The sequence below is a fragment of the Oncorhynchus masou genome, chromosome 6, assembly GCF_036934945.1.
Source record: "Oncorhynchus masou masou isolate Uvic2021 chromosome 6, UVic_Omas_1.1, whole genome shotgun sequence".
NCBI classification, from domain to species: domain Eukaryota; kingdom Metazoa; phylum Chordata; class Actinopteri; order Salmoniformes; family Salmonidae; genus Oncorhynchus; species Oncorhynchus masou.
Window position 1 is genome coordinate 11335489 of NC_088217.1, and position 23829 is coordinate 11359317.

Below are 23829 nucleotides of genomic sequence, written 5' to 3' on the forward strand. Positions count from 1 at the left end.
GGAAACAGCAGAGGGAACACCCCCCATCCACAGTAGTGGAGAAGGTGGAAAGTTTTAAGTTCCTCGGCGTACCCATCACGGACAAACTGAAATGGTCCACCCACACAGACAGTGTGGTGAAGAAGGCGCAACAGCGCATCTTCAACCTCAGGAGTCTGAAGAAATGTGGCTTGTCATCTGAAACACTCACAAACTTTTACAGATGCAGAATCGAGAGCATCCTGTCGGGCTGTATCACCGCCTGGTACGGCAACTGCTCCGCCCACACCGTAAGGCTCTCCAGAGGGTAGTGAGGTCTGCACAACGCATCACCGGGGGCAAACTACCTGCCCTCCAGGACACCTACACCACCCCATGTCACAAGAAGGCCAAAAAGACCATCAAGGACAACAACCACCTGAGCCACTGCCTGTTCACCCCGCTAACATCCTGAAGGCAAGGTCAGTACAGGTGCATCAAAGCTGGGACCGAGAGACTGAAAAACAGCTTCTATCTCAAAGCCACCAGACTGCTCTTTCTGAAGACTCTGTATCATAGCTCCATGAGCCTGCCTACATATTCAAATGAGTTACCATAGTTCCATGAGCCTGCCTACATTTTCAAATGAGTTACCATAGCTCCATGAGCCTGCCTACATATTCAACTATGTTACCATAGCTCCATGAGCCTGCCTACATATTCAAATGAGGTACCATAGCTCCATGAGCCTGCCTACATATTCAAATGAGTTACCATATCTCCATGAGCCTGCCTACATATTCAAATGAGTTACCATAGCTTCATGAGCCTGCCTACATATTCAAATAAGTTACCATAGCTTCATGAGCCTGCCTACATATTCAAATGAGTTACCATAGCTCCATGAGCCTGCCTACATATTCAAATGAGTTATATGTTCCATTTCAGTGTTTTTGTAAGTTAAACTAAGTACAGAAACGCATGTTCAGTCTGCCTGCACTGCTTTTTTGCTAAAATGTAGTCAAGCGATAAGAAAGTTCTCCCTAAGCTGTCTGATCTACCAGTAAGTACCAAACTGTGATTCAGCGATAAGAGTCTGTGGGTTTAATAAGATTAAATTCATGGTGTTTTTTTTTCTACATGCATGGAAAGCGAGGTGAAATGTTACTCTATGACAATCCAAAAAGCATCACATGGCACCACATCTCTCCTTCTCCCCCTCTCACTCTCCCTCTACCCTTGGTCACTCCCCCCCTCCCTCTATCCCTTTCCCCCCTCCCTTTCCCCCCTCCCTCTATCTCTCCTTTATCACTGACACACTAAACGGGTGGCAGCGTCCAGTGTCACAGCAATTGCCAAAGCTCTCTTTGATGTCAAATGCCTTTTTAAAAGACTTGCCAACATCCAGACATAAATTTAGCAGGATCTGATACTCACAGCTAAACTTACGTTCATTCATCCTAGATAATAGTTTAACAAATGTGTGTGTGTGTGTGCGTGTGCGTGTGCGTGTGTGTGTGTGTGTGTGTGTGTGTGTGTGTGTGTGTGTGTGTGTGTGTGTGTGTGTGTGTGTGTGCGTGTGTGTGTGTGTGTGTATTCAGTGATCTGTGTGCTCAGTTCAGTTCAGATTTTTCTACAGCTTGTTACTGTATGAATGATGGTTTTCATATGGCCTTCTGTGGAACTTGCAAAGTGGCACACTTCCCAGCTAGACAGCCTAACATCTCTGGCTCACTGCAGTTTGCAATCAGTCAGAAACAGAATAAAGTCTATCAAACACCAAAAGCTACTGGGAACCAGATTGCTGTTATATGACATTACATGTAGTGCACATTACTTAACCAACATAATGAAGATGTATTGATACCATAATATAGCATTATAAAATTATATTAATTCAGTATCCAATATGCAATAAACAGATAATTGGGACTCCCTTTGTTGGCCAATACTGTGGCACATTTTTGGATTATTATATTGGTAGGCATTTTAACATTGCTCATTGATAAAGCTCTCCTCAGGCTTGTGACTTCCTAATAAAATGAGAACATGACAGTCCAAGGCCTCCCAACTACAGGGTTGATTACAGGGTCCTGTAAAATTTTAAGAAAAGTGTTTCAATAGGTAACCCAGTAGCAGACCTGTACGTGCTGTCTTGCCAACTCATATGTTTGGTGTAACAAAGACCATAGGACTTGGAATCAGGAAAAGGACAGCTGAACCTGTTATCAAATATTTATCTGATTTCACATTTTTGAGAAAAGTAATTGTTTTTTTTCTCCTTTCCAATATTTACAAACACGATTGACATGCAGGTGACAGCGTTTTCGCTTGGTGGTCGGCCGTTCAGGAGTTTTATGGTATTCAGAATGGCATAAGACATAGTGGCTCCTTAATGAAACGCTACAGGAAAGCAATTCACTGAGTCCAAGGTGACCTGCATTGCTTTGCCTCCAGAAACGGTAATGAGCCGTTTGTAAACGAGAGAAAACACCAAGAGGACAGGTGACAGACATCCGCTCACTCATCTGATCACTCTGTGTGTGTGGGTGTGTGTGTGTGTGTGTGTGTGTGTGTGTGTGTGTGTGTGTGTGTGTGTGTGTGTGTGTGTGTGTGTGTGTGTGTGTGTGTGTGTGAGTGTGTGTGAGTGTGTGAGTGTGAGTGTGAGTGTGAGTGTGAGTGTGAGTGTGAGTGGGTGAGTGTGAGTGTGAGTGTGAGTGTGTGTGTGACACCTCTTCCTATCCAGGCCTTTATCAATCATCAAGGGGGATGGAATTAATTTTAGGAAAATATTTCAAGACAAAGGCACATGGAGATAAATAACTACTTTTCACAGCTTCAGCTGGGTCATGTTCATTAGGGCAAGCAGCAGGAAACATTGTTGAAATATTTTGCGACAAAAGATGAAATTGGGAGTCCAGAGGCTTCGTTTATCAATAATGCGAATAAACTATTCTAAAATACTACTTATGTATGAGATTTATCAAACAATCCTACAAGTGTCATTCGCACACCGATAGGAGATAAAATACCAATTGTACTCAGCCTCAGTGCTCATGCACGACCTTGGCTATTTGCGTTTTGAAACGCCATAAATGCCCATATATGGTCAAAATCATACCTTTTAAAGGCTTTGTGAAATATACAACGTCGTACCATGGAATATAACGGCTCAACAACAAAAAAATAATTTAAAAAAAGTTTTCAGTGTCTGAAATAGAGGCGCTAGTGTCTGAGATTGGGTACAACCAAAAGGTTTAATTTGGCTCGCTCAGTTGTGGTTTGACCAGTAAAAATTAAGACACAGCTACAAAGAAATGACCTAATGGAGAGAGGACCCATAGCTATAAGAGAGGACAGTTCAAGTTGCTTTAGCAATGGCAAATATACTTCTAATGAGTAGGCATCACTCACCAATAAGCCATCCGTCTTCAACAGCTCCCTATTGTCGGCGTCAAGGCCCAGATTGCTGTTCTGCAGAATGAACGAGCTGTGCGTTCCACCTGGCCACCACATTCAGCAGCAGATTTTACGCATCTCAGCCTTTCATCTATCTGTACGTTAAGAGTGGAAGCCTTTTCTGTTCACACAGTTTAACTCGATTTGCGATGGTACTTTTATGGCCATGTGGGTGCCGTCGATTGCTCAGTTCGTATTTGGGAACCCCATTGATGGCAAAGAAAACCCTCTTGCCAACAACCTGTGATGGGGTAAGACATTGGATCGAGGGCTGTGAGATGCCGATCGGCAAGCTCCCGCTGAAAAGTGCCAGTTGCCTTAAATCCTCACAAAGATCTTATACGATTGTCGTTGGGAAATTATATCTGATTACTCAATCTGGCCTTTTATACAACACAAATGATCCTACCAGTCTCTAAAAATGTGTTCTCAGCGAAACCCAGTGTGTCAAATCTTCCAACGGAGCAAGATCAGTCATCTCTCTTTCCATTTCCCATTACCTCCGTCTTTTACAGTGTTTACACAATGGTTTCACTTTCACACGTGCCTCTAATTTAACAAATTACTGGACTTTATATGAATTATTATTGTTACAAATGCACTGATGTGGTCAAATGATATGTAGCCTGTCAAGATATGTTTCATGAAATCACAATGCAAATACATTGAAATCGAACAATTTTTTAATTACGCTCACAATTTCAGACATTTTCATCACACATTTTGCCCATTCTACGCTTGACACGCAGTGCCCTTATTCCAAAATGGGCACTGTGCATACGCATGGTCATGGCTGAGTGTAGATTTACGCACACTCTCCATCAAACGTTCAATACGGATAAATCTCACACTTTGCATGGAAATGATCCTACACATGATGTATAAATGTTCTTCTGTTTGTTACTTCATGAACAGGATTAAGAACCAGGTTAAGAGAAAAGGGCTCCTGAGATAGGATAATACAGCTAAGTAATGCCACACATCTCAGTTCACAACATTTAACAGTTGGTTTTCTGTTCTGTTTTTCTCCGTCGGCAGAATGACAGAAGATAAAGAAAACACGTGACGTCCCAAATGCCCTCCCTATTCTCTAGTTAGTGCACTACATTTGACCAGAACCCATAGGACTCTGGTCTAAAGTAGTGCACTATGTAAGGAATTGGGATGCCATTTGGGATGAACAGAGATTGAAATGAAGTGCAAAGGGCCGGGGGATGTTTACAGAGTAAATGCAGAGAGAAGTGAATTCCAGTCATAAAGAATAATGGTCATTAGCTAGTGGAGAAAATAACCCAATCAAACAAGCAAGTAGTGTCCCAAATGGCACCCTACCCCTCATATTGCTATATTGTCCCTATGGGCCCAGGTTAAAGGTAGTGCACTATATAGGGCACATGGGTATCATTTGAGACATGTTCAAACACACTCAACTGCCTGCTGGCTCTGTTTGATGAATACAACATAAAGGAACGCTGCAAACTGCGAGCTCAATAATCAGCAGTCATAGATAGGTTGGGTGTGTCAGGAAAACACAACCGCTCCCCGGTATCCCTCCACCGCTGGGTGTGTAGGTGTGTGTGTGCAGGTGTGTGTGTGCAGGTGTGTGTGTGTGTGTGTGTGTGTGTGTGTGTATGCTGGCTGGCTGGCTGCAGGACACATGCGTGTGACATGTCTCTGATTGATTCTCCTCCTTCTGGCTGATGACTTACCTCTAAGGGATGTCTCAAGGTTTACACACACACACACAGATACAGGGGACCATGTCTGAGAAATATACATGTGTTCTGTTCTGCAGCCTGCCGACAGGGAGGCAGTGGACTGTGTCTGAGACATATTCTCACAGCCCTCCCCCTCGCCTTTGTGTGTCCCTCGAGTATAGTATAGTAAGCTAGTATTTTTAGAAGCTATCTTTCGCAGAGCATCATGGGAGTTTTGAGTACCAACCGGTAGAAAGTCAGCAACTCGAATCGCTTGATTTGGAGGGCCAACTACAGGCCCGAAAATGAACTACGCCTCGCTCAAAGTTGAATTGGGACACCACTCCGGCTCCATACGGCTCGCAGGATCGCGCAAAACAGAGGGAGAGGGCTGAGGGGGAGGGATAAGGGAGAGGGCTAAGGGGGAGGGCTAAGGGGGAGGGCTGAGGGGGAGGGATAAGGGGAGGGATAAGGGGGAGGGATAAGGGGGAGGGCAGAGGTAGAGTGCTAAGGGGGAGGGCTGAGGTAGAGGGATAAGGGGGAGGGCTAAGGGGGAGGGCTAAGGGGGAGGGCTGAGGGGGAGGGATAAGGGGAGGGATAAGGGGGAGGGATAAGGGGGAGGGCAGAGGTAGAGTGCTAAGGGGGAGGGCTGAGGTAGAGGGATAAGGGGGAGGGCTGAGGTGGAGGGATAAGGGGGAGGGCTGAGGTAGAGGGATAAGGGGGAGGGCTGAGGTGGAGGGATAAGGGGGAGGGCTGAGGTAGAGGGATAAGGGGGAGGGCTAATGGGGAGGGCTGAGGTGGAGGGATAAGGGGGAGGGTTAATGGGGAGGGATAAGGGGGAGGGCTGAGGTAGAGGGACAAGGGGAGGGCTAATGGGGAGGGATAAGGGGGAGGGCTAATGAGGAGGGCTGAGGTGGAGGGATAAGGGGGAGGGCTAAGGGGGAGGGCTGAGGGGGGGGCTATAGCCAGCAGCCTACCACCCTGCATACCACCGCTGGCTTGCTTCTGAAGCAATGCAGGGTTGGTCCTGGTCAGTCCCTGGATGGGAGACCAGATGCTGCTGGAAGTGGTGTTGGAGGGCCAGTAGGAGGCACTCTTTCCTCTGGTCTAAAAAATATCCCAATTCCCCAGGGCAGTGATTGGACACTGCTCTGTGTTGGGTGCTGTCTTTCGGATGGGATGTTAAACGGGTGTCCTGACTCTCTGAGGTCATTAAAGATCCCGTGGCACTTAGCGTAAGAGTAGGGGTGTTAACCCTGGTGTCCTGGTTAAATTCCCAATTTGGCCCTCAAACCATCACAGTCACCTAATAATCCCTAGTTTAAAATTGGCTCATTCATCCCCCTCCTCTACACTATAACTATTCCCCAGGTCGTTGCTGTAAATGAGAATGTGTTCTCAGTCAATTTACCTGGTAAAATAACAGATAAATACAAATAAGGTGGAGGGCTGAGGTGGAGGGATATGGGGGAGGGCTGAGGTGGAGGGCTGAGGTGGAAGGATATGGGGGAGGGATATGGTGGAGGGATATGGTGGAGGGCTGAGGTGGAGGGATATGGTGGAGGGATATGAGGAGGGCTGAGGTGGAGGGATATGGGGGAGGGATATGGTGGAGGGATATGGTGGAGGGCTGAGGTGGAGGGATATGGTGGAGGGATATGAGGAGGGCTGAGGTGGAGGGATATGGGGGAGGGATATGGTGGAGGGATATGGTGGAGGGCTGAGGTGGAGGGATATGGTGGAGGGATATGAGGAGGGCTGAGGTGGAGGGATATGGTGGAGGGCTGAGGTGGAGGGATATGAGGAGGGCTGAGGTGGAGGGATATGGTGGAGGGCTGAGGTGGAGGGATATGGGGGAGGGATATGGGGAGGGCTGAGGTGGAGGGATATGGGGGAGAGATATGGTGGAAGGATATGGTGGAGGGATATGGGGGAGGGCTGAGGTGGAGGGATATGGGGGAGGGATATGGTGGAGGGCTGAGGTGGAGCGCTGAGGTGGAGGGATATGGGGGAGAGATAAGGTGGAGGGATATGGTGGAGGGCTGAGGTGGAGGGATATGGTGGAGGGATATGAGGAGGGCTGAGGTGGAGGGATATGGTGGAGGGCTGAGGTGGAGGGATATGGGGGAGAGATATGGTGGAGGGATATGGTGGAGGGATATGGGGGAGGGCTGAGGTGGAGGGATATGGGGGAGGGATATGGTGGAGGGCTGAGGTGGAGCGCTGAGGTGGAGGGATATGGGGGAGGGATATGGGGAGGGCTGAGGTGGAGGGATATGGGGGAGAGATATGGTGTAGGGATATGGTGGAGGGATATGGGGGAGGGCTGAGGTGGAGGGATATGGGGGAGGGATATGGTGGAGGGCTGAGGTGGAGCGCTGAGGTGGAGGGATATGGGGAGGGCTGAGGTGGAGGGATATGGGGGAGAGATATGGTGGAGGGATATGGTGGAGGGATATGGGGGAGGGCTGAGGTGGAGGGATATGGGGGAGGGATATGGTGGAGGGCTGAGGTGGAGCGCTGAGGTGGAGGGATATGGGGGAGAGATAAGGTGGAGGGATATGGGGGAGGGATATGGGGGAGAGATAAGGTGGAGGGATATGGGGGAGGGATATGGTGGAGGGATATGGGGGAGGGAAATGGTGGAGGAATATGGGGGAGGGATATGGTGGAGGGATATGGGGAGTGCTGAGGTAGAGGGATATGGTGGAGGGATATGGTGGAGGGATATGGGGGAGGGATAAGGTGGAGGGATATGGGGGAGGGGTATGGTGGAGGGATATGGGGGAGGGATATGGTGGAGGGATATGGGGAGTGCTGAGGTAGAGGGATATGGGGGAGGGATAAGGTGGAGGGATATGGGGGAGGGATAAGGTGGAGGGATATGGGGGAGGGATAAGGTGGAGGGATATGGGGGAGGGATATGGTGGAGGGATATGGGGGAGGGATATGGTGGAGGGATATGGGGAGTGCTGAGGTAGAGGGATATGGGGGAGGGATAAGGTGGAGGGATATGGGGGAGGGATAAGGTGGAGGGATATGGGGGAGGGATATGGTGGAGGGATATGGGGGAGGGCTGAGGTAGAGGGATATGGGGGAGAGATATGGGGGAGGGATAAGGTGGAGGGATATGGGGGAGGGATATGGTGGAGGGATATGGGGGAGGGATATGGTGGAGGGATATGGGGAGTGCTGAGGTAGAGGGATATGGGGGAGGGATAAGGTGGAGGGATATGGGGTAGGGATATGGTGGGGTCTGTGACAAGACATTCTTTATTATTACTATTTGGATTGAGCCATACAGTCTAACACTACTGACTCCTCATTCCATCACTACTACGTACCACCACCAACCAGCCACAATATATTTCAAACAAGCAAACCTCTGTCCCAGGACACAGAGATCACACAACACTACCCATATGCTGCACTTACAGCAAATGAACAGAACTGTTCTCTTGCTGCTGGGTTTTGATGAGAGTCCTCGGCAAAGCCACAGGGAATGTTTGTGTCTGTACATAGACAGAACGTGGTAAGACTGCAGGGCTGTTACCATGAAGAGTTAGTGTGCTGTGTTGTCACCAAGGCCAGTGGGAGTGCAGGTAATGATGGCAACCCAGCCTGACGAGGCACAGAGCTGTGTACGGGCCGACATGAGAGTGGTGGGCCGACAGTGAGTCGGCACTGAGATGGCAGTGAGCCAACATTTAGCCCGTAGTAGACCAGAGCCGGTGAGCCAACAGTGGGCCGGCAGTGATTTGGCTCGACAGCCAGCAGCAAGCCGACAGTAGACAATGAAGCGAGCCGATAGTTGGACGCCGTCGGGCCTTCTGTGTGGATCAGCAGCTAGCCAGAAACGAGCCAGCAGTGGGCTGGCAATTAGCGTTGGGGCAACATTGGGCCTGTTGTGATCAGTGTGACAGTCTCCTGGGGTTAGTGGGAAAGCTAGCATAGAACCAGCAATGGGCCGGCGTTGGGCCTGCTGTCATCAGATCCTTTGGGTACAGAGCTTCTGGGTCCAGATCTGCTACAATAATCAGTGGTGTTATGTGACCAGACAGGCCCCTCTGTCCCACTGAGACACAGACTGAAAGAAGAAGAGAAGGTGGAGAGGAGAAGGAGAGGAGTGGAGGAGAGAAGGAAGGAGAGAAGGAGGAGAGAAGGAAGGAGAAGGAGAGGAGAGAAGAGAAGGAAGGAGAAGAAGAGGAGAGAAGGAGGAGAGAAAGAGAAGGAAGGAGAGAAGGAAGGAGAAGAAGAGGAGAGTAGACAAAGAGAGGAGAGAAGGAAGGAGAGAAGGAGGAGAGAAGGAAGGAGAAGAAGAGAGAAGGAGGAGAGAAAGAGAGGAGAGAAGGAAGGATAGAAGGAGGAGAGAAGGGAGAAGAGGAGAGAAGGAAAGAGAGAAGGAAGAAGGTAGCTAGACACCACCCCCATCAACACAGAGAGAATGAGATAGTTAGGTGCAAACCCTTCACCACCACAACCCCCAACTCAGACAGGAGGTAGAGGTTGATAGATTCAGCCTGGTTGTTGATCAAACCATCCCTCTCCACTAGCAGACAGACAGGAAGAGGTAGAGGTAGATAGACACACCCCCTGTTGTCGTACCCAACCACAAACCCCAATCCTTTCCCTCAATCTCAAACACACAGGAGACATCCATCATTAGCAAGAGATGTTACCCCCTCAGGGAGGTAGAGGAATCTAATATATCGCTGCCAGCCCTTCTCCATGCCCCATCCCCCACCCATCTCATCTCCCAGCCTCTCATTCAGATAAAATACATACTCATCTCCCCTGAGCACTGGCCACACGCTTTGTTGCTAATCCACCAACAGGTCCGGGTCTGTACCTAAAGAGCACCCAGCTCGTATGGTCTGTCCTGTTGTGGTTCTTTACCTAAAGAGCACCCAGCTCGTATGGTCTGTTCTGTTGTGGTTCTTTACCTAAAGAGCCCCCAGCTCGTATAGTCTGTTCTGTTGTGGTTCTTTACCTAAAGAGAACCCAGCTCGTATGGTGTGTCCTGTTGTGGTTCTTTACATAAAGAGCACCCAGCTCGTATGGTCTGTCCTGTTGGGGTTCTTTACCAAAAGAGAACCCAGCTCCGTATGGTCTGTTCTGTTGTGGTTCTTTACATAAAGAGCACCCAGCTCATATGGTCTGTCCTGTTGGGGTTCTGTACCTAAAGAGAACCCAGCTTGCATGGTCTGTTCTGTTGTGGTTCTTTACCTGAAGAGCACCCAGCTCGTATGGTCTGTCCTGTTGGGGTTCTGTACCTAAAGAGAACCCAGCTCGCATGGTCTGTTCTGTTGGGGTTCTTTACCTAAAGAGCACCCAGCTCGTATGGTCTGTTCTGTTGTGGTTCTTTACCTAAAGAGCACCCAGCTCGTATAGTCTGTTCTGTTGTGGTTCTTTACCTAAAGAGAACCCAGCTCGTATGGTCTGTCCTGTTGTGGTTCTTTACATAAAGAGCACCCAGCTCGTATGGTCTGTACTGTTGTGGTTCTTTACCTAAAGAGCACCCAGCTCGTATGGCCTGTACTGTTGGGGTTCTGTATCTAAAGAGCACCCAGCACGTATGGTCTGTTCTGTTGGGGTTCTTTACCTAAAGAGCACCCAGCCCGTATGGTTTATTCTGTTGGGGTTCTGTATCTAAAGAGCACCCAGCTCGTATGGTCTGGGGGGCGACTGTCGCAAGTTTTTGAGTTTTTTTTAATTTAACCTTTATTTAACCAGGCAAGTCAGTTTAAGAACATATTCTTATTTACAATGACAAGCCTACACCGGGCAAACCCGGACAATTGTGCAATTCCCTATGGGACTCCCAATCACGGCCGGTTGTGATACAGCCTGGATTCAAACCTGGGTGTCTGTAGTGATGCCTCTAGCACTGAGATGCAGTGCCTTAGACCGCTGCGCCACTCGGGAGTCCCTGTGCTGCAGCTATCAATGTCTGCAAAAACGTCTCTCTGTGTGGTGCCCGTCTGAGTGACTGCTGACTCCAATCTGCCACTCTGATATGACAACTCAGTGAATGCTTCCCTTTCCTCTGACCTCTACTAGCCTCCTCCATCTCTGGTCCTTCACTCACAATCTCTGCTGTGTTCCACTCACAATATCTGCTGTGTTCCACTCACAATCTCTGCTGTGTTCCACTCACAATATCTGCTGTGTTCCACTCACAATCCCTGCTGTGTTCACCTCACAATATCTGCTGTGTTCCACTCACAATATCTGCTGTGTTCCACTCACAATCTCTGCTGTGTTCCACTCACAATATCTGCTGTGTTCCACTCACAATCTCTGCTGTGTTCCACTCACAATATCTGCTGTGTTCCACTCACAATATCTGCTGTGTTCCACTCACAATATCTGCTGTGTTCCACTCACAATCTCTGCTGTGTTCCACTCACAATATCTGCTGTGTTCAACTCACAACCTCTGCTGTGTTCCACTCACAATCTCTGCTGTGTTCCACTCACAATATCTGCTGTGTTCCACTCACAATCTCTGCTGTGTTCCACTCACAATATCTGCTGTGTTCCACTCACAATCTCTGCTGTGTTCCACTCACAATCTCTGCTGTGTTCCACTCACAATCTCTGCTGTGTTCCACTCACAATATCTGCTGTGTTCCACTCACAATCTCTGCTGTGCTTCCAACTCTTCCCCTGTGCGGTCTCATCTCTCCTCCTCTCATCTCGTCTGTCTATCTGTAGGTTGGCAGCTAGTGAGTAAGTGAGCTGCTGATGCCAGGGTAGGGATGCTCTTATCTACTGAGCACAGATGTAGAGATGCCACCTGGTATACAATTATTTGTGACTAACCCTCCTTCTGGAGAGCTACTGGCTATGCAGGCTTTTGCTCCGAGCCTGTTCTAAGTCACCTGATTCAACCAATCTAGGTCCTGGTGAGCAGCTGATTAGTTAAATCTGATGTGCTAGTTCTGGTTGGAGTGAAAGCCTGCAGGATGAAACAGTAGCTCTCCAGGAGTAGAAGAGGGTTGGGCACCCCTGGAAAGTATGATCTGATTAGTTAGTGTGTATTCCTGGCTGTATCTCATTGGTTAGTGTGCATTCCTGTCTGTATCTGATTGGTTAGTGTGTATTCCTGTCTGTATCTGATTGGTTAGTTTTTATTCCTGGCTGTATCTGATTGGTTAGTGTGTTTTCCTGGCTGTATCTGATTGGTTAGTGTTTTTTCCTGGCGGTGTCTGATTGGCTAGTGTGTATTCCTTACTGTATCTGATTGGCTAGTGTGTATTTCTGGCTGTATCTGATTGGCTAGTGTACATATGTTGAAGGACTTTTATCAATAATGACTAAATAATGTATACATTTAACTTAGAATTATAACTAATAGAATTCTATCCTGCCTGATAAAGAATGTTTCTACATAGCCAAAGAGGAAGTGTTAACAGACAACTTGTGACCACTGTGGAAACCGATAACAGGAAGAAAGTCTCCCCACCCAAGGCGGGGAGAAACCGTTAGGCTTGCAGTAGATTATGTAACATGTGGTAGCATGCAATGTGTATGTGTTGGAATGCAATGTGTATGTGTTGGAATGCAATGTGTATGTGTTGGAATGCAGTGTGTATGTGTTGGAATGCAATGTGTATGTGTTGGAATGCAATGTGTATGTGTTGGAATGCAATGTGTATGTGTTGGAATGCAGTGTGTATGTGTTGGAATGCAATGTGTATGTGTTGGAATGCAGTGTGTATGTGTTGGAATGCAATGTGTATGTGTTGGAATGCAATGTGTATGTGTTGGAATGCAATGTGTATGTGTTGGAATGCAATGTGTATGTGTTGGAATGCAGTGTGTATGTGTTGGAATGCAATGTGTATGTGTTGGAATGCAATGTGTATGTGTTGGAATGCAATGTGTATGTGTTGGAATGCAATGTTTTTATTTATTTATTTTTATTATTTCACCTTTATTTAACCAGGTAGGCTAGTTGAGAACAAGTTCTCATTTACAACTGCGACCTGGCCAAAATAAAGCATAGCAGTGTGAACAGACAACACAGAGTTACACATGGAGTAAACAATTAACAAGTCAATAACACAGTAGAAAAAAAGGGGAGTCTATATACAATGTGTGCAAAAGGCATGAGGAGGTAGGCAAATAATTACAATATTGCAGATTAACACTGGATTGATAAATGATCATGTACAGGTAGAGATATTGGTGTGCAAAAGAGCAGAAAAGTAAATAAATAAAAACTGTGGGGATGAGGTAGGTGAAAATGGGTGGGCTATTTACCAATAGATTATGTACAGCTGCAGCGATCAGTTAGCTGCTCAGATAGCTGATGTTTGAAGTTGGTGAGGGAGATAAAGGTCTCCAACTTCAGCGATTTTTGCAATTCGTTCCAGTCACAGGCAGCAGAGTACTGGAACGAAAGGCGGCCGAATGAGGTGTTGGCTTTAGGGATGATCGGTGAGATACATCTGCTGGAGCGCGTGCTACGGATGGGTGTTGCCATCGTGACCAGTGAACTGAGATAAGGCGGAGCTTTACCTAGCATGGCCTTGTAGACGACCTGGAGCCAGTGGGTCTTGCGACGAATATGTAGCGAGGGCCAGCCGAATAGAGCATACAAGTCGCAGTGGTGGGTAGTATAAGGTGCTTTAGTGTATGTGTTGGAATGCAATGTGTATGTGTTGGAATGCAATGTGTATGTGTTGGAATAGAATTGAAAAGCAGCTTTGTCATGATCCAGGAGGAGAAGGGACATTATCGTAAGGCGTGACGCAATGTGTGGTATATAAACTGATGTATATGTGCTCTCGGAAATAAACGCTACTGATTAATTTTGAGACTGGTCTCTGTCCATTTTATGCAAATAAGTATCTTACAAATTCTTAGAAACGGGCAGAGTGTTTTAATTGAATTGGTTAATGAACATATAGGAATTAAATTCCTCTAACAACATTCCTGGCTGTATCTGATTGGCTCGTGTGTATTCCTGGCTGTATCCGATTGACCTGTGTACATTCCTGGCTGTATCTGATTGGCTAGTGTGTATTCCTGGCTGTATCTGATTGGCTAGTGTGTATTGCTGGCTGTATCTGATTTGCTAGTGTGTATTCCTTGCTGTATCTGATTGGCTAGTGTGTATTCCTGGCTTTATCTGATTGGCTAGTGTGCATTCCTGGCTGTATCTGATTGGCTAGTGTGCATTCCTGGCTGTATCTGATTGGCTAGTGTACATTCCTGGCTGTATCTGATTGGCTAGTGTGCATTCCTGGCTGTATCTGATTGGCTAGTGTACATTCCTGGCTGTATCTGATTGGCTACTGTGTACTCCTCCTGTACGCATCTGTGTCTCTGACAGCGATATATTATAATGAGGTTATTGCCCTTTTATCCTCCCTTTACCTGTAGGCCAGAAAAATGTATCAAAACACACACACACACACACATACATACATACATACATACACATATACACTCACACTCACACTCACTGCCGCAGGTCTGAACACTCCGCATGCATACGAGAATACATACACATTTCAGGACTGGTATCTCTGGAGACATGCTAGCAGCTCTAATGGAATTTCTCTGTCGCCAATCTAGAAACCATGATTCACGGCTGCAATATCACAGTCTGCACCTTGCCTGTGTGAGTGTCTGTGTGAGTGTCTGTGTGAGTGTCTGTGTGAGTGTGTGTGTGTGAGCGATGCTCTCTAAGTTGTGTTAGTCCTGCTGCCTGACGCTGTCCACCGCATGGCCTTGATACACAGGAGGTTATTACGGAGGTTACCTGCTTACGAGGCTGAGCTCTCTCTCTCAGCAGGCTACATATCGGGGTGAGACGGGGAGAAGAGACAAAGAGGGAGAGAGTGAGAAAGGGGGACGGGTGTGCAAGGAGAGTGAGAGAGAGGAGAGAGAGAGGGAGATAACAGACAGAGAGAGAGAGAGAGAGGGGAGATGACAGAGAGAGGGAGAGAGAGAGAGAGGGCAGATGACAGAGAGAGGGAGATAACATACAAACAGAGAGAGAGGGGAGATGACAGAGAGAGGGAGATGACAGACAGACAGACAGACAGACAGACAGACAGACAGACAGAGAGAAAGAGAGAAAGAGAGAAAGAGAGAAAGAGAGAGAGGGGAGAGAGAGAGAATGAGAGATAACAGACAGAGAGAGAGAGGGGGGAGAGGGAGAGAGAGAGAGAATGAGAGATAACAGACAAAGAGAGAGAGAGATAGAGAGATATAATAGAGAGAGAGATATATATAACAGAGAGAGAGTGAGAGAGAGAGAGAACAGACAGAGAGAAAGAAAGAAAGAAAGAAAGAAAGAAAGAAAGAGAAGGTAACATAACATTAACTACTTGCTAACAAAGAAGTCTTTATTGCTCTGTCACAATGACTGATTGACCTGTCCTCCAACTCCTTCCACTAACACTATAACTAGAGGAGAGTTCACTACAGTTGGATAAATGGACTCAACATGTTCCAGAGAAAACAATGTACACCACACCACATCTGGACTGTAGATGAAATGGAGGAGGAGAGTTGATACCACAGAGGGATAAATGAGAGGAAGTATTTGTTGACTTAAAGTGCGCTGGCTAGTGTTACTTGTTAATGTAAACTTTAGCATCGACCTTATGGACTTTGCCAAGTTTTGTTTCTTTTAAATATTTGTTTTTGTAGGGAGGGATATGAACGGATGTCGAATGGAGGGACCACGAAGGGAAATATGTTGTGGTTTACTGAATGGAGGACACCGGAGGAGAGTGGGAGGAGGAGAGAGAAGATGTGGAGGAAGAAGAAAAAGAGGTTTTGTTTACTGAAGGGAGCAAAGGCACCCGAGGAGCAAAAAGAAAACATGGAATTTATTCCCGGCCCCTATCAGAAGGGAAACGTACCTGGGACGTTTCACACCTGTAAATATTTGCTGCATTGATAAGAGAGTTGTTGGAAATCTATCTGCTGGGGAACGCAGAACTACCAAAACATAAATTCATATTTCAGAATAAAACATTTAAACCTGTATCTGACACTTATTTCCAACCACACACACACTCTTCTTCCTTTTGAAGCAAATACTGAGTTCTTCCTTCGATAAGGGTGGATTCAGCGTGGTATCATTCAGTAATATATGTCCCTTAACAGACACTTCTTCCCAAAGACATTCATAGTCATGTGTACATACAGAACATTTCCCAAGCCAGACCAGATACAATATACAGTATTCTCTCTAGTATTTTTAATCCACAATGTCCTTTGCATAGTGAAAAGACTTCTGTGACGTTCATGTACCCTCTTTACATCCCTCCTCGGTCTAATGTTATTAAATGACAAGCCAAATGTGTTTTAATTATTATTATTGTCAGCCTGAAGCCAAAGACAATTTCCATCTCATGTATATTTGATGTGCATCAAATTAAAACTTTGTGACTTTGAAGACGACAACAGGGGGAGAGAGAAAACGCTACTGCATAAACAGTATTATATCAACAGCTGATATACAGTATTATATCTACAGCTGATATACAGTATTATATCAACAGCTGATATACAGTATTATATCTACAGCTGATATACAGTATTATATCTACAGCTGATATACAGAATTATATCTACAGCTGATATACAGAATTATATCTACAGCTGATATACAGAATTATATCTACAGCTGATATACAGTTTATATCTACAGCTGATATACAGTATTATATCAACAGCTGATATACAGTATTATATCTACAGCTGATATACAGTATTATATCTACAGCTGATATACAGTATTATATCTACAGCTGATATACAGTATTATAGCTACAGCTGGTATACAGTATTATATCTACAGCTGATATACAGTATTATATCTACAGCTGATATACAGTATTATATCTACAGCTGATATACAGTATTATATCTACAGCTGATATACAGTATTATATCTACAGCTGATATACAGTATTATATCTACAGCTGATATACAGAATTATATCTACAGCTGATATACAGTATTATATCTACAGCTGATATACAGAATTATATCTACAGCTGATATACAGTATTATCTCTACAGCTGATATACAGTATTATATCTACAGCTGATATACAGAATTATATATACAGCTGATATACAGTATTATCTCTACAGCTGATATACAGAATTATATCTACAGCTGATATACAGTATTATCTCTACAGCTGATATACAGTTTATATCTACAGCTGATATACAGTATTATCTCTACAGCTGATATACAGTTTATATCTACAGCTGATATACAGTATTATATCTACAGCTGATGGACAGTATTGGTGATATACAGAGATGGTGATATAACTACTGTCGGATAGAGATGGTGATATACAGAGATGGTGATACACAGAGATGGTGATATAACTACTGTAGGATAGAGATGGTGATATAACTACTGTAGGACAGAGATGGTGATATAACTACTGTAGGACAGAGATGGTGATATAACTACTGTAGGATGGAGATGGTGATACACAGAGATGGTGATATAACTACTGTAGGATAGAGATGGTGATATAACTACTGTAGGACAGAGATGGTGATATAACTACTGAAGTACAGAGATGGTGATATACAGAGATGGTGATACACAGAGATGGTGATATAACTACTGTAGGACAGAGATGGTGATATAACTACTGTAGGATGGAGATGGTGATATAACTACTGTAGGATGGAGATGGTGATACACAGAGATGGTGATATAACTACTGTAGGATAGAGATGGTGATATAACTACTGAAGTACAGAGATGGTGATATACAGAGATGGTGATACACAGAGATGGTGATATAACTACTGTAGGACAGAGATGGTGATATAACTACTGTAGGATGGAGATGGTGATACACAGAGATGGTGATATAACTACTGTAGGGGAGAGCAAAAGGATAATTACAATGCCTCTCAAGCACGCACGCACACCCAGTACATATAAACATATAACATATAAAATCACTCCCTCCTTTTCTCCCTCTGAAAACGATCCTTCAATATCAATTGAATTGAAAGTAATAAAAGTGTGTACTGTCCTTGTCACTGTGAAATGAAAGGAGCCGAACAAAGATAGTATACCATTTAACACTCAGGGCTTTATGAGACATGAAGAGAGAGACAGTATAACATAGAACACTCAGGGCTTTATGAGACATGAAGACAGAGACAGTATAACATAGAACACTCAGGACTTTATGAGACATAAAGACAGAGACAGTATAACATAGAACACTCAGGGCTTTATGAGACATGAAGACAGAGACAGTATAACATAGAACACTCAGGACTTTATGAGACATGAAGACAGAGACAGTATAACATAGAACACTCAGGACTTTATGAGACATAAAGACAGAGACAGTATAACATAGAACACTCAGGGCTTTATGAGACATGAAGACAGAGACAGTATAACATAGAACACTCAGGACTTTATGAGACATAAAGACAGAGACAGTATAACATAGAACACTCAGGGCTTTATGAGACATGAAGACAGAGACAGTATAACATAGAACACTCAGGACTTTATGAGACATAAAGACAGAGACAGTATAACATAGAACACTCAGGGCTTTATGAGACATGAAGACAGAGACAGTATAACATAGAACACTCAGGACTTTATGAGACATAAAGACAGAGACAGTATAACATAGAACACTCAGGACTTTATGAGACATAAAGACAGAAACAGTATAACATAGAACACTCAGGGCTTTATGAGACATAAAGACAGAGACAGTATAACATAGAACACTCAGGGCTTTATGAGACATAAAGACAGAGACAGTATAACATAGAACACTCAGGGCTTTATGAGACATAAAGACAGAGACAGTATAACATGGAACACTCAGCGCTTTATGAGACATAAAGACAGAGACAGTATAACATAGAACACTCAGGGCTTTATGAGACATAAAGACAGAGACAGTATAACATAGAACACTCAGGGCTTTATGAGACATGAAGACAGAGACATTATAACATAGAACACTCAGGGCTTTATGAGACATGAAGGCAGAGACATTATAACATAGAACACTCAGAGACAAATAGCTACTGAATGAAAACAAGTCAAGGGGGAGCCCTGGTGAGGATAGCGAACAGCGCTAGCTGGGGGAGCTCTGGTGAGGATAGCGAACAGCGCTAGCTGGGGGAGCTCTGGTGAGGATAGCGAACAGCGCTAGCTGGGGGAGCTCTGGTGAGGATAGCAAACAGCTCTAGCTGGGGGAGCTCTGGTGAGGATAGCGAACAGCGCTAGCTGGGGGAGCTCTGGTGAGGATAGCAAACAGCTCTAGCTGGGGGAGCTCTGGTGAGGATAGCGAACAGCGCTAGCTGGGGGAGCTCTGGTGAGGATAGCGAACAGCGCTAGCTGGGGGAGCTCTGGTGAGGATAGCAAACAGCTCTAGCTGGGGGAGCTCTGGTGAGGATAGCGAACAGCGCTAGCTGGGGGAGCTCTGGTGAGGATAGCGAACAGCGCTAGCTGGGGGAGCTCTGGTGAGGATAGCGAACAGCGCTAGCTGGGGGAGCTCTGGTGAGGATAGCAAACAGCTCTAGCTGGGGGAGCTCTGGTGAGGATAGCGAACAGCGCTAGCTGGGGAGCTCTGGTGAGGATAGCGAACAGCGCTTGTTGGGGGAGCTCTGGTGAGGATAGCAAACAGCGCTAGCTGAGGGAGCTCTGGTGAGGATAGCAAACAGCGCTAGCTGGGGGAGCTCTGGTGAGGATAGCAAACAGCGCTAGTTGGGGGAGCTCTGGTGAGGATAGCAAACAGCGCTAGCTGAGGGAGCTCTGGTGAGGATAGCAAACAGCGCTAGCTGAGGGAGCTCTGGTGAGGATAGCAAACAGCGCTAGCTGGGGTAGCTCTGGTGAGGATAGCAAACAGCGCTAGTTGGGGGAGCTCTGGTGAGGATAGCAAACAGCGCTAGCTGAGGGAGCTCTGGTGAGGATAGCAAACAGCGCTAGCTGAGGGAGCTCTGGTGAGGATAGCAAACATTGCTAGCTGTGGGAGCTCTGGTGAGGATATCGAACAGCGCTAGCTGTGGGAGCTCTGGTTAGAATATCTGGTGAGGGTTGTTTTTTGCAGTGACAAAGATGTGGTGGTTTGGGGAAGACAGCATTGTGACCATTGCTCAAGGAGAATATGGCGTCTTGAAGTGTAGTATTTGTGATAGACCTTCACACTACGTATTGTGAGCATTTCTCTAGGTCAGGGGTCTCCAACATACGGTCTGAGGGCCAAATGCAGCCCTTCAACTGATTTTATTTGGTCTGATCTGGGGTATGGATTCTTGTAGTGCAGTGTCGTGGTACTATAGGCATGGTTTACCATAGATAGGGGTGTTACTCAGGTACCCTTAGGGCTCTATTAGGGCTGTGGCGGTCATGACGTTTTGTCAGCCGGTGATTGTCAAGCAAATAACTGCCGGTCCCAAGGTAATTGACCATTAATTAACAAACACATTTAGCATCCCTTGGCTTCCACGCATAGCCTACAAGCCACTGATGCAGACGTTTGAAACAGCTACATTTGAAAAAGTAATACATCCATGTAATATAGCCGACACCATCACACAAAAAAAATCCATTATTTATTTTAGACAGGTCTAATGAAACATGACACGAAGAAAATGTAGTCTATTTCAGAAGAACAGAATACCATACTCTTGAGTTGTCCTTATGTTAGGCCCTGAACTGGCTATGCCCTATGGCTGTGAGCTACACTAGTTCATCTAACAGACAAGATTTGCTTAGAATTGTGTGGTATTATTTTGTATTATTTTACATGAAGAATACAATTGAACATAGCTGAATAAAATAGAACATACATTTTCTCTAAACGATTTGAGTTAATGCGCACATGCGGTTAATCTGTGTTGAGCAGTTAACAAAGAAACAGGTACTCCTATATGCTTAATTTAGAGTTACTTATGCAACTTTAAGTTGTGATACAAATGTTTGTTATGTATTGATTTTTAATACATTCTAAGGCTGCATGACACGACTAAGGATGATTTTAAAAATCTGGCATGAAAAGGCATCATCTCTGCTGTGTTATTTGCACAGGCTGTACACACTTCATCAGTCTCTCATTCACAATTTGACAAGCACTTGATAATGCCTCAGTTAGCAAGTTTGGTAGGCTCCTGATGACCAGCAACAGCATCAGAGCTTGGAGAAGCCTAATTAACATGTATTATTATTATTAATATCACGTGGCATTTGACCGCCATCATGGCTCGTGACCTCCTACGGTCACCGTAACAGCCGTGGGCTCTGTACTCCATCCTCTTTTAAGTCTATTTTTCAATCCGTTCCGAATATTTAAGCTCATTGTAGCTGTAGCCTTGAGTCATTTTAATGCTGCCCCTGGAATTTACCAAAACTGTTTTCACATCACTTTAAAATCAATATCTTGAAGTATGTGCCCCATTTGGCACCCAATACCCAATAGCCAATCCCCAATATCCAATAAATAAAGGCTATAAGGTGCCATTTGGGAAGCAGGATCACTTAGATACAGTCCACATTTATTCTACAATGCTTCTACACCTGCATTGCTTGCTGTTTGGAGATTTAGGCTGGGTTTCTGTACAGCACTTTGTGACATCGGTTGATGTAAGAAGGGCTTTATAAATACACTTGATAGATTCTGATAGTGATGTCAGAAATGTAATTATGATTGTTGAAATAAATGTAATTTGCTAGAGAGATGAGTTATTCAATATCTGACCTCGGTCTGACCCTAGCGATGCCTGGAATTATTACTCGGTCTGACCCTAGCGATGCCTGGAATTATTACTCGGTCTGACCCTAGCGATGTCTGGAATTATTACTCGGTCTGACCCTAGCGATGCCTGGAATTATTACTCGGTCTGACCCTAGCGATGCCTGGAATTATTACTCGGTCTGACCCTAGCGATGCCTGGAATTATTACTCGGTCTGATCTGTGTGGAATGCCTTCGCCTCAGAACCCGGAGCTAGAAATGGATAGATGATGGATAACAGGCATGATAATATCTCTGAAATGTATTTATTTTGGCATGAGATAGATATTCTCCATGTACAGAGTACAAAAAACACTGTATTACATTCAACTTAAATGACGTTGACCTCACAAAGACCATCCGACTGAAACTTCCATTGCACACAAAGTATGCCAAAGCATTCAACAGGGCACCAATATGAGGCCTATTTATTTTCTGGAGAACTTGTTTTCCATATACTGGATTTGAAAAGGAGATCGTCACGGCAATAGTTTGACCAGGTGTTCCTGCTTTGAACAAACACTCATTTACATCTACAGCCTGTCTAGCCAAGCTTTGAAAATACAACACAACAAAACCCAACCTCTCTCTGCCCTTCCCTATTTCTCTAGCCTCGTCTCTCTGCCCTTCCCTATTCCCCAAGCCTCATCTCTCTGCCCTTCCCTATTTCTCTAGCCTCGTCTCTCTGCCCTTCCCTATTTCCCAAGCCTCATCTCTCTGCCCTACCCTATTTCTCTAGCCTCATCTCTCTGCACTTCCCTATTTCCCAAGCCTCATCTCTCTGCCCTTCCCTATTTCCCAAGCCTCATCTCTCTGCCCTTCCCTATTTCCCAAGACTCATCTCTCTGCCCTTCCCTATATCCCAAGCCTCATCTCTCTGCCCTTCCCCATTTCTCTAGCCTCATCTCTCTGCCCTTCCCTATTTCTCTAGCCTCATCTCTCTGCCCTTCCCTATTTCCCTAGCCTCATCTCTCTGCCCTTCCCTATTTCCCAAGCCTCATCTCTCTGCCCTTCCCTATTTCCCAAGCCTCATCTCTCTGCCCTTCCCTATTTCTCTAGCCTCATCTCTCTGCCCTTCCCTATTTCCCAAGCCTCATCTCTCTGCCCTTCCCTATTTCTCTAGCCTCATCTCTCTGCCCTTCCCTATTTCTCTAGCCTCATCTCTCTGCCCTTCCCTATTTCTCTAGCCTCATCTCTCTGCCCTTCCCTATTTCTCTAGCCTCATCTCTCTGCCCTTCCCTATTTCCCAAGCCTCATCTCTCAGCCCTTCCCTATTTCCCAAGCCTCATCTCTCTGCCCTTCCCTATTTCTCTAGCCTCATCTCTCTGCCCTTCCCTATTTCTCTAGCCTAGCCTCATCTCTCTGCCCTTCCCTATTTCTCTAGCCTCATCTCTCTGCCCTTCCCTATTTCCCAAGCCTCATCTCTCTGCCCTTCCCTATTTCCCAAGCCTCATCTCTCTGCCCTTCCCTATTTCCCAAGCCTCATCTCTCTGCCCTTCCCTATTTCTCTAGCCTCATCTCTCTGCCCTTCCCTATTTCTCTAGCCTCATCTCTCTGCCCTTCCCTATTTCTCTAGCCTCATCTCTCTGCCCTTCCCTATTTCCCTAGCCTCATCTCTCTGCCCTTCCCTATTTCTCTAGCCTCATCTCTCTGCCCTTCCCTATTTCTCTAGCCTCATCTCATCTCTCTGCCCTTCCCTATTTCCCTAGCCTCATCTCTCTGCCCTTCCCTATTTCTCTAGCCTCATCTCTCTGCCCTTCCCTATTTCTCTAGCCTCATCTCTCTGCCCTTCCCTATTTCTCTAGCCTAGCCTCATCTCTCTGCCCTTCCCTATTTCTCTAGCCTAGCCTCATCTCTCTGCCCTTTCCTATTTCTCTAGCCTAGCCTCATCTCTCTGCCCTTCCCTATTTTCCTAGCCTCATCTCTCTGCCC

The 23829-nt window shown here is 45.7% G+C and overlaps 1 protein-coding gene across 3 annotated transcripts in view; it reads right to left on the bottom strand.

The window, feature by feature from the left end:
• The window catches only part of LOC135541351 (acid-sensing ion channel 1B), a 376245-nt gene that overhangs the window by 252133 nt on the left and 100283 nt on the right, over window positions 1-23829 (bottom strand). Inside the window, exon 1 of one of the 3 annotated variants that reach the window (XM_064967530.1) lies at window positions 3373-3689. The exons of the other annotated variants lie outside the window; for them this stretch is intronic. Coding sequence (XP_064823602.1) covers window positions 3373-3474 — 102 coding nt within the window. The 5' untranslated portion in view covers window positions 3475-3689. Of the gene's footprint in view, window positions 1-3372; window positions 3690-23829 lie in introns of those variants that run through there. 3 annotated transcript variants of the gene reach the window in all.